Below are 12,217 nucleotides of genomic sequence, written 5' to 3'. Positions count from 1 at the left end.
ACTGACGCATTCTGACGTCAGTCCGTACAGGTGCGTCTGTTCAACATGGCGATAGCTACACCTACACTAACCTGTGTGCAGTGTACGTCCCCGTTCATAGCTTAAAACGTAGATTAAAACGTGGTTTCTCCAGCGGTTGTTGTTAGGGTGTAGCTTGATGTAACTTGTAAAGAGGATTTACAGTTGTTTGGTGTGGTCATCTGCATTAGAAGATCACAGGGCTGTTGGAACATACTGTAATACACGCTAACATACTGTAGTAAAGTTGTAATGGAGCTGGCGGGTGTGAGGGAACAATGTCAGACCAGAATTTACCAGTGAATGATGTTCTGTTTCGATAGAACCACAGTTACAATCGTAACTCGTCGATAGAACTACAGTAAGAAGTTGGTTCAGGACAGGGGCAAAGTCTCAGCGGCGGCCATCTTGGTTGTGTCTCAGGGAAATCATTTCAGTCCAAAACCAGGTTTCTCCCAAACTGACTGGTGTTAGAAGTGTACCTGCACTTTTCAACATCTCTGGAGGCAGCATTTATCAAATCCTATATGACAAAATGTTTAAGTTGCGAGTGTGATGACACTGACTTGACAGCGTTGTTGTTTTCCTGTTACGACCGTCGCGTTCTTTTTGGGTGCGATATGTGTCCGACCATTGAGGTGAAGGACACTCCTTCAGTAACGTCTCTGACTGAATGTGATTTGTCCTGTCGTGCTGCAGGTATCAGAGTTTGAAGACTGGAAGATGGTAACACCAGAATGGACCGACTACAGTAGCCAAGAAGCATCTCCTTCATTCAGTGCGACTTGTTCTTTCATAGTCGGACCAGAAGACAGGCTGTGGATGTACGTTGTGTCCCGGAGACTGTAATGACTGACTGAAACTGACAACAGCAGTGGGGCAAGAGAAGACTCTCAGGCACAATGATCAAGCAAGCGGACGCATCGTCAAGGAGACGGCCATGCGTTGTTAGTGAACTCAACAGGCCTCCGTCTCCTCCTTCCTCCTCCTCTGTCCAGCAGAGGCGAATCCGGGCTGTTGAGGTGGCAAGAGGAAGGACGGGGTATGGTTTTACTCTGACAGGCCAAAGCCCTTGTGTCCTGAGCTGCATCCTAAAAGGGAGCCCTGCGGATTATGTGGGGTTGCGTTCAGGAGACCACATCCTCTCAGTCAATGACATCAACGTCTCCAAGGCGTCGCATGAAGATGTGGTCAAGCTGATTGGACGTTGCTCCGGCGTCTTGAAGCTGGTCGTCGCCGAGGGAGAGCGCCACAGGCGGCACCATCCCAACCAACGCACCTCAGGAGTCCGTCATCACAGCAGCAACGCGGCGGCAGCGTCTTACCTGGACTCGTGCTCGAGCGACGATGAGTTGGATGTTTTCTACGACAGCAGTGTGAACAACAACAACAACAGCAGGGCCGGCTGTGGAGGCCGTGCGGGTTGGATGAGACCCAAACTGGATTCCAAGCAGCTGGGCATCAACCGTGCGGAGAAGGTGGTGGCAGAGCTGCAGTCCGGAGGCATTTTTAACATGATTTTTGAGAACTCCAGCCATTCATCCAGCAGCTCTGAAAAGGACAGACCGGCGGTTTCCTCCTCCTCCAGACCGCGTCCGGTGTCTGAGCCAGAGTTCCGCTCACATCATAGCTCCTCCCGTTCCCAGAGCAACCCCATCCTTCTCTCTGAGGAAGAGATGGCTCAAGTTCTGAATGATGATTCGGTCTTCCTGGATTCAGAATTCCATCATCTCCACATTCACCAGCTGGAGGAGCAGCATGTACATGCAGCAGATGGGAGGGACCTGGTCCTCGAGCCCAGCGAGGGCATCCTGAATGTGGGCATGATTGTCGGCTACCTGGGCTCCATTGAGCTGGCCCCCACAGGCACGAGCCTGGAGAATGACAGTCTGCAAGCCATCAGAGGCAGCATGAGGCGCCTCAGGGCTGAGCAGAAGATCCATTCACTGGTGCTTATGAAGGTCAGAGTCAGAGTTTGGTACTCTACCACGGTTCCAGCTGAATTCTAATGTCCTCTAATCAGAGACAAACAGGAAATTTGTCTCGTTAATGTAACATTTAATTACAAAATCGCACATCACTTTTCTGTCAACACATTTTTGTCATTATTTTGTATGTGAATGACTTATGATGATGAAAAGTAATCAGTTGTACTTAGTTACAAGTCCTTTAAATAGAATCTGTACATTTTCCCTTTCATTCGTTATATTGTCATTAGCCTATTTTATCACGTCTCAGCGTTCATTAACTGTTTTCCCAGGTGATGCACGACAGTGTGCGTCTGTGCAGCGACAGAGGTCAGATACTAGCCACTTATCCTGCGGAAAAACTGGCCTTCAGCGCCTGTTGTCCTGACGACCGGCGGTTCTTCGGACTGGTCACGATGCAGGCCACAGACGACGATCACTTCAGCAATGGACATTATGAAGAGGCCGGACTGAGAACCTCGTGTCACGTGTTTATCGTGGACCCGGACCTCTGTCACCACCAGGTGGGAACACAGAAGGACATTATGAATGAATGAATGAATGAATGAATGAATGAATGAATGAATGAATGAAGGGATCGTCAAACTGGGGGATTTTACGTGTCTACTTTTATTACAGCAACTACTGTTGTTCTGAGCTTGTTAATGAACCTTCATCAGCAGCTAAAGGAGATGTTATTTTTTTCAAATATTTGACATGTGCTTGGTGTTTTCTCAGGTCCATGTGGGCGTGGCCAGACGGTTTGGCTTTGAGTGCACCCCGGATCCAGACACTGGAGGTTGCCTGGAATTCCCACCCAGCTCTCAGCCTCTCCTCCAGTTTGTCTCTGTGCTCTACAGGGACATGGGGGACAACATCGAGGGGGTCCGGGCCCGGGCCTTTCATGACCCAGACAACGACGTCCAGCAGAACCACAGTACCAGCAGCAATAGTGACAGTGGCATCGGCAACTTCTTACCTGAGGAGAAGAGCAACAGAGTGCTCCTCGTAGACCTTGGAGGTCCCCCGAATCACACGCATGTGTCTGGGCCTCGCCACTGGGACAGCCCACCTCCGTCCCAGCAGGCCTGGAGCCCCACCCTGGGGGCAGCAGCCTCTCACCCTCCACCTCCTCCACCAGCTCTGAGGAACGGACACTACCGCCATGACCCGCATCTGGCCGAGCTCCCGCCCCCTCTCCCGCTGGCTCACCCTGACATCGCGGGCCGACACTCCCGAGGGGTCCACCCACACCACTACCCACCGGGGAAATGGGGAGGAGATAAGAGAGGAGCCGGAGGCGGAGGCGGAGTCGGAGTCGGAGGGGTGGAACCTCAGCGCTGGCTGCCAGTCCATGTCCTGAGGGACTGGCATCAGCAGCACCACCACACCCACCTCCAGGGCCTGAGCAGCGACCAGGAGTCGTACGCTGAGTCCACCGACGGATGGTCCTCAGCTAACTGCAGCACCCTTCCTCCACCCATGAATAAGATCCCTGCTGACCGTTACCGGGCTCCGCTGGCGCCTGGAGACCACCTGCCACCACCTGGAGGGAGCCAGCCTGCTCCTCCTCCTCCTCCTCCGCCTCCTCCCCCTCTACATCCCCAGTCCCACAGCCACCGGCTGGCTGTTCAGAAAGACGAGTGGGCCAAGAAGCTGTTTGGTGCAGGCGACAGGGAGAGGACGAGGGCAGAGAGAAGCGACCGAGACAAGAGACGAGGAAATGCCAAGGATGCAGAGAAAAAAGTAAGTTTGGGTCAAAGTTATAAAAGTATATTTAGTCTTCTTGTCTATCACACATTTTTCATCAGTCGTTCCACTGACGCTGGCGTAAACTATAAACCACTAACTGGCTTCGCCTTCCACGTTTTGGAAGAGCAGTGTTAAAACTAACCGCTGGATGAGAACGCTGGGCTCCAGGTAGCCCCCCCCCCCATCACATAGTCCTCCTGTGGAAATCTACTCTGACCAGGCGCTGTCCAAGAAGGCAGTTTATTGAGCTATAAATCCTTCTGTGCTCATCTCCAGCACATTCTCACCGTCTCTCCTTTCCCATTTAACCCTGCAAACAGACTTTCTCTCTCACTGAGATGTCAAACTTTTCATTGGTGTGAAAGTTCCATGCCCTACGTTCACCTGAGCAGAACCTACGTGGAGCACGCTGACTAATGTGAGCAGCAGCTGGCTCCCTCCCCAGACCTAATCCAAGTGTATTTATAAGTTATTTATTCCCACTGCTCCAGTATCAAATCATGTATTATGCACCAACCAGACATCTGCCTTGACCTGAGAACCACCTGTTTCAAATGATGAGTCTCACTGGTTCCAGCAGAGCATGTGTGTGTGTGGAGCAAACGCACCACACAGATGGTGTGTTTTTTTCTGCTCAGGTGTTACTGGTAGTGGTGGAAAGTGTCCAAAGGTCCAAAGCACCAGGAATCAATCGTTATCCTCTGCTCGCTGCATTCGTAAAGTGTAGAGACCGACATCATCATTTGAGCTGTACCTGAATGGTTTGTACCAGACATCGTCTGTTCCTCTAGAACCCCTGTACAATACAAGATGGGAACAGAACAAAGGTCACATGAATGAACTGAGGTTGATTAACTGTCTTAAAGGGAATTAAAGGGAATATCTATCTCCAGAGTCTTCCCCACATGTTCTATTATTTTCACCCCAAAGAGGTAGTTGTCAGACTACATTCCCATAGCACATGTAGGAAAGTCCCTGCCTTTTTTTCTCCACATTTCTAACAAGATTATCTGAACATTTAGTAAATTGTCTCAACCTCTTGAATCATTCGTCATCGTCTGTTTCCTCCTGTTAAAGGCTCATGCTGGTCTCAGCAGGGGTCACCACCTCATTGCAGGGCTAACATGTAAAGACAGACAACCATTCACACTCACATTCAAAACCTCAGCATGCTTTTTGGAGGTGGGAGGAAGCCAGAGAATCCAGACGGGGAGAACATGCACCCTCCACACAGAAACTCCCCAGGAGCTGATGTCATCGTGTTAGTCATCAGTTATACCCTCATGGTGGAGTTGTACTTATGTAAAATACAATGATTTATTGTCAACTCACTGATGCACTTTTAGGCCCTGCTGGTGTCTTCTCTCTTAACATCTCCACGTTCCATATACACATGTTGTTGAACATTTATTTCGTTTATTAGTATTTGTATTTGTGGATTACTTGGTGTGTTACTGACCTCTGGTGACAATGTCACGTCAGTGGCCCCATTAGAAATAGATTTAAAGAGAAAAATGTCGACATGTTCGAGACTTATTTCCTCCGCTGTATTTCTGTCAATGAATAGAAACAGGAAATGACAACCGTTTCATTATGTAGTGAGAGTAAATTCCCTGTTGCATTGTTAATTATTAACTTCCACTATTGTTCATGGAGCACGCAGGAGCAGGTAGGAGGGTCAGTGCAGGCTGACTGGATTCCTTCTGTAGCATGTTTCACTAACTGCGAAGATGGTGCAGAAAAAAGGGTTTCTACCTTTAGGATGGCGTCCCCCTCCCCCTCCACAATAAGGCTCTTAAAAAACATGTTCACGCAGTAGTCGGGGGACAATCAGAGGAAGTGTTCACAAGCAGACCCAGGAAGGGATGTTATCCGCAGGCGGAGGACACAGAGCTTTGAAGGCCGTCGTTGGTTGTCACAGCACAGGCAACGTGTGAAAATACATGTGATGTATGCAGTTCCTCACACTTAATATGATGCTACCAATTACATTTCAACAGCAATACCCCAAAAGTTACCACCAGGTGGCACTGCTTCTCTATCTTGAAGTGAACTGTGGACGTGTTGCGTCTTCTACACGTTTTTTTGTATTGACGTCATCTATTGATCTGTCCATAGATAGATAGATCATCTTTACATTTTTCATTAATATTATAATAATATGTGTCTGGTGATGTGTATTGATGTTGAAAGCGCTGTTGATGTGTGTGTGTGTGCGTGTGTGTGTGTTTGCTCAGAGAAGCATAAATTCAGTTTTAGTTTAATTTTGCCTCAAAATTTACTTGATCAAAACCTTTCTGTTGCACTTTACCACCTTTCTTCACTGTTATCAGTCTCTCTCTCGCTCTCTCTTCCACACTTACGCACACACACACACACACACACACACACACACACACACACACACACACACACACACACACACACACACACACCTACACACAGCTGACTCAGTATCCAGGCAACACAGCTGCACGTCTCCTGATGAAATTCCACCAATCAACACGTGTCACACGTTGCCCTGGTGGCTGTTATCGTTGATTAATTCATCATCAGCCCACTGGGGCCTGTTGATATTTGCTCTCTTCCACTTGTAGGAGCAGATGAGCTTTGCTGACATTTGTTAGTCAGGAGAGTTTATCTGTTCGAGTTGAAAGCTCATTGTGGACTGAATTGACTTGTCATGGCAACGCAGGTCTGCTTCTTCATTATTAGATTGCAGCACTTAAGCAAGCGTCGGTGTGATCACGGCAAAAAACTCTAAATCTTACCAGCCTTACCAAAGAGGCCATCCTGGCTGTATGTATCAGGAAGAAAACAGTCTATTGGCAACATGATCCTACAAAAAGGGAATATATAAAATAAGGGACTTGTGTGTGAATGGTGAATTTATATCATTTTCAGAGTTATTGCACAAATAGGATTTAGAAGAAAAGGGCAACATCTGGTGATATATATCTCCAAGTTCAACACTGTATCAGAAAAGGGACTTCCTAGAGCTGCCAGAGACAGCACACAAAGCAGCTGTGTTTTACCAGGTTTTCAGCAGACTCAACAAGGATATCTATAGGAGTGTGAAGACTATATGGAATGTGAACTAAATGAGGAGGAATAGAAGAGGAGAGAGAAACCTCGGGGACATACATCAGGGAGTCTATATAAGTTAATACATAGATTCTATGTTACCCCCCTCCCTGGGATGGATTTATTTCCTGATCATTTCTGTTACAAATGTGGAACAAAGTTCATTTCAAAAAGCCTTACCAAGAATATCTGTTTTATTTCGGGTCAAAATGTCTCATTTCTAGTCATAAGAATCTCTTTACACTCAAAATTAGACATCATCTGAAAAAGTAACTTGTTTTTAGACATAAAGATCTGCCAGTATCTACTTTTTCAAGTGGAAATTTGCTTGAAACAAGTAAAGATTGTCGAAAAACAAGTTACTTTTTTTCAGGGAATATGTGTTGTTTTAAGTGTTAATTTATTTTTGGACTGGAAATTAGACATTTTGACATAAAAATAAGAAAATAGAAATAAGACAAACATTCCTAGTGAGATTGTGAACTTTTGCAGTGATTAATATTAGATGGTTATTAGCAATAAATTGTGACAATCCAGTGTAGATACAGCTCATCACCAGCTCAGTCAGTGTGTTTTTCTGCACTATTCCCTAATTCAAGTATTACACAACTGTGTAATTAAACCACCTGATTGAAACCCAAGAGCTCCTTCCCCTTTATGTTTTGTCAGCATGTGTTTGTGCGTGTCTGATTGTAGGTTCAGGGTCATCTTCAGTCCAATGTGCTGCTGCAAAGACACACACCGCACTGCACATGCCTGTGTCTGACGTGTGGAATTTAACATTTTAGTGGAAAAAAAATAAAGCCCTTAAGGTGGAACACAACAAACCCACAGGCCAGCACACATCTGAGTGGTTATCTGAGGAAAAGACATTGATATTGTTTTGTCTTTGTGAACCAACACTCAAAAAGGCAAACATGTAACAGTGTTAGGTACACACTGCCTGGAGCAGAGACTACCTGAATACACTGACCTACGGATGAAGATTCAGGACACATGTAATGAAATACAAAGGAGTGACAGCAATAAGTAAAGTTTAAACTCAGAATTCTGACTTCAGTCCATACATGTGTCTCCAATCATCTTCCAATCGATGTTTTTCTTCTGATCCAAGAGGATATTCAAAGGTGACAATGCCATGATTCAACGGGCTTTAACTGTGAAAGAAGGGTTCAGGGAGCAGGAGACATTTTCACCCATGGATTGTCTGCCCCACACAGCCCAGACCTTAACCCCACTGAGAATCTGTGCTGAAGACTTGTGTGCATTGGTCCCAATCACCCGTCATCAACACACAGTTAAATATCAATGCAACCCTGGACAGCAATAAATAAGCAAATGTGTGCGTAATAATAAAAGCTGAAAAAAAAATGAATGAAATCAGTTACATTACCGGACACAAATTTGCAATTCAATTATGGATATACAATGGATAACAATGTTATTGTTGGGGTCCTTATTTATTATGTGAATGAATGATAATGCTGTTAATTGATGTGTTTGGTGTATTATGATTCTAAAGCAGTTGGACAGTCGTCAGTGTTGATGCTGCTGTAAATTCAAACATTGACCCATCTCCCTGAAATAGTTTCTACCAATTAGTAGTTTCCAGTTCTGTTTTCCAATGGGCTTTCCCAGCCCTGCTGTCGACAAACTGCTGCATGTGTGTTCATCTGTGTCGTTCCTCTCCTCAGGGTGGCCGGTTCCAAGGTCTGACGATGGGGTTCCCTCCTCTCCCCCAGCGCTCGTCAGCCAGACGCTCCTTTGGCCGTTCCAAACGTCTCAGCCCTGGCACGCTCTCTGGACGACCTGGAGGTAGGGACGCATGATTACGCCCAGACCGGGGTACCGGTCGTGCACCGACATCCATCTGCCGACTTCAGCCACACACACCGGCAGGTGGAGGACTGTGGAGTGAGGAGTTCTTGAAGGTAGTGAGGTGCTTGTCCGTTTAGGCATTTATGGAGGGGCAGCAGGATTTTCTAATGGATGCAGGAGGGGACAGGATGTGTACAGACTCTTGTCAGGATACGGGAATCCCAAAGAGGAACCCGCTGCTGTAGTCCAGTCTTGAAGAGATAAATCAGTTTTCTCTGTGTCGGAAGGGGGGCGGAGTTTGAAGATGTTTCGAAGATGATTGTGGTTTCTAATTGATGCATGCAGTCCCATTTGCCTGTGGGGCAGCTTTTCCACTGAACGGCTACTGTATTGCTGAATTTATTGCTACACAAGGGCAAACTCCTTCTTTGGTTCTGAATGTTAGCTGCAGGAAATAAGCAGTCATTTGAGAGACATGAGTTTTGCAACAAACAATAAAGCCACTTAGTTCAGCCTTCTTTTTTATTCCAGTGAGAGTTATCTAATAGTTGACTAAACAACAGTGGAAAAATTGTGACAAGTGGATGAGTGACTTCTGCAGCCATGTGGTGATAGTGGACCAAAGGATCGTTTAAAAAAAAAAAAAAAAAAAAAAAACTTATAGTTACTGATGGTACTGTTTAGATATTTGCCTTCACCCCTCTAGGTCTATTAAGCCATCAGGTGGAACCAAAACTCCATTATGGTAGAGAAATAAGCATGCATGGATATGTGATGAATGGATTTCTGCGTCTGTGCTAAATGAATGTATGCCCTATGAGGGCATTTTTACTTAGACTCAGACCCTTCTGCCGCGTCTCTGTTTTTTCCAATTCTCAAGAGGTTTTCTTTGTTTCCTTCAAGCGATAGCGACAGGAACCGAGTGGACCTTGTAAATGCAGTAACTGCAACGAGAGCTAGGAACGTCACGTCACACAAACAGTCCAATCAACGGAGATCCGAGTCACTGTGATGCGTAGTTACATTTCTAGAGAGCATCCAACACTGTCACCTACCCGCCGTCCCCGACTGTCCTACGCCGTACCCTACATAGTAGGCAACACATTGAGGTGGGCCCTACGCCGTCGATGTGACACAAACGTCAGAGACTCCGAGAGAATCTGTTTTTATCAAATTATACGTGAAGGTACCAAACGTTTTTTGTCGTTGTTGTTTTGGTGTGAGGTGTCAAACATTGAACACAGAATAAAAATGTTAAAGCAAAAAAAGCAAGAAACTCTCAGAGATTTAAAACAATGCGCAGAATTACCATCATCATCATCTGGTTCATGCTGGAGTCGATAATAATAATAATAAATAAAATGATATACATGTGACTGTTACAGTGAAAGGATCATTCTGGAAGTTTTCAGCGGGGGCCCTGGGCATTATTAACTGATATCAAATTTCCATTCAGTATGGATGCACGTCTGAACCATATGAGTTATGAAGAAAGACTCATTTATTATAGAGCCACTGTTTTTACCCAGAAAGACTAAATAGGCCACATGCTCAACTGACTTCATCGCCAGCAGCTTGAACACATACAATCACAGAAATGATTCCCTGGAGAAATGTCAGGTTGGTAACCGGTTATGACGATCCCACCCAGAGCCGAGCGTGAGGCACCGGTTGGTTCCACTGGGTTTCAAACAGGGGTAGATGTATGCCACTGGCAGCTCCAACCATTGTAGGGTTCCACTCTTCTTTCCTGCGCCCCTCCTCTCCTCTCCTCTCCTCTCCTCTCCTCTCCTCTCCCCCTCCTCTCCCCCGACCCTGCTTCTGTCTTTATTCTACCTTTTTCTTCCGGTCGTTAGGCCTTTTTCTTTTGCTGCACATGCGGTAATGTCTGTAAACAGAGAAGCCTTTGTGTTGGGCTGAGGAAGAAACGAGGAGCGAGAGAGAGAGAGAGTGTGTGTGTGTGTGTGTGTGTAGGACAAGGGGGTGGTCAGACCCTGTACTTCTAATGAGCTTTGATGAGCAACAAGCTGACATTCTCCTTGTCTCGTTAGCGCAGCCTCAACACAAAAGCACATACAGTATATGGATGCGCACGCACACACACACACACAACGGAAACTCATCAAGGCCTGCAGTTGGAAACATACAGATCTCATGAAGTCAGTTGTGCAGTCAAAGTATACACTACTACACTACACTTACCTCGTTCCAATGTAATGTTTGTATCAAGCCTTTATTCATATACACACACTTCAAGAGCAACTTTCAACCTTTAGTGATAAACTGCAGTTGATGTATTCTGTGTCACTCTCTCCCCCAGGGGCACGTTACACAAACAGGTTTAGTGAAAACCTGAGTTTGTTTGTCCTGAAAATAGGAAAACTGCAGATATGAACTGAATATGCATCGAACTGCATGTAAGAACCATTTAAAAGGATGCTGACACACACACACACACACAGAGTCTCAATCAGTCCTCAGCAGTTTGAGCTGTTTACAAGGAGGACACACAAATGAACACCGGCACAAATAATCATTTGGAGGTTGAATGCACAAATTTAAGTAGCAGACAATGTGCACAATAGGCTGATTGCAAGGCTGATTGCCTTTCCTCCACAGGCTGCAACATGATGACAGGTGGACGAGGACCAACCTCCAGACAAATCGAACCCTGATTGTCCCACAGGACTTTCTGTGTGTGGAGTGGAGGTGCACCATGAATCAGATTTCCATCGTTTTCACGATGAGCGCGCGTGCGATAAACTTCTCAACATTAAGCATGACCTATTCATGTCGATGAATTTTAATTCATGGATTAAAACATATAAAACATATTTTGATTGTGAAACCTTCTCTTCAGTCAGCATTCATTTCCCCAAACCCTTTGCGTAAATTGTGTAGCTGAGGGGAAAAAACAAGTGCAGTTTGTCTCAACAGGGGAAACGTGGGTGAACTGTTGCAACAAAATAGAAATGAGACGACTGTGTCTGACACGCTCCGCTGTTCTCTGACGTCAAATCACCTTCAAGCAATAGTTATGGCATTTTGTTGAGGTTTTGACAATTTACAGATCTCTGGAGTTGAACTGAGGACAACACATAAGGCCGAGTGCGTTTTACCACGTGGAAACAGAAACAGAAAACAGATCAAAGTACCAGTAGGTCTTGTCCAGGCTTTAACTTTCAGGGACATCTGCATCTCCCTGCATTGAATCTCGCCGTCGTGTTTGGGTTTTTTCCCCCGCTCTCAGTGATTTTCTTTGTTTTACGTCCAGCGATAGCGACTGAAGGTGAGCTACAACACCGTCTGCATCGTGTTCCACTCACAAATTTTTGATTTCACCATCATGAGCAAACAAGTCATACCGGTCAGAGACAGAGGCGGGGTGGGGGTTGGGGGGGTGGGAGTAGTAATGTCTGCATTAGTGTCCCACATCTGGTGAGTTGGGATCAGGTCGTCCTGATTGGACAGAGGCATCGAGGATGTTTTGAGTTGTTTGTGTCGGCGTTGGTCATTGGTGTCCATCTCTGAATCTACGTCTAGTTTGTGTGTGTGTGTGTGTGTGTGTGTCTGTCTCT

General features: G+C 46.1%; 1 protein-coding gene across 1 annotated transcript; it reads left to right on the top strand.

Annotated features, from left to right (window-relative positions):
* The first annotated feature begins 920 nt into the window (after positions 1-920).
* Positions 921-8,750, top strand: LOC144739454 (regulator of G-protein signaling 12-like). The gene is given in 7 exon segments (XM_078622407.1): positions 921-1,389; positions 1,432-1,979; positions 2,279-2,509; positions 2,724-3,502; positions 3,602-3,731; positions 8,516-8,608; positions 8,610-8,750. Coding segments are annotated over 7 exon segments (2,391 nt in total).
* Positions 8,751-12,217: the final 3,467 nt, after the last annotated feature.

This window comes from Lampetra planeri, unplaced genomic scaffold, assembly GCF_965212315.1.
Source record: "Lampetra planeri unplaced genomic scaffold, kcLamPlan1.2.h2 scaffold_1504, whole genome shotgun sequence".
NCBI classification, from domain to species: Eukaryota; Metazoa; Chordata; class Hyperoartia; order Petromyzontiformes; family Petromyzontidae; genus Lampetra; species Lampetra planeri.
Note: the sequence above shows the minus strand (reverse complement) of the source record. Positions and strands in the feature narration are given on the sequence as shown.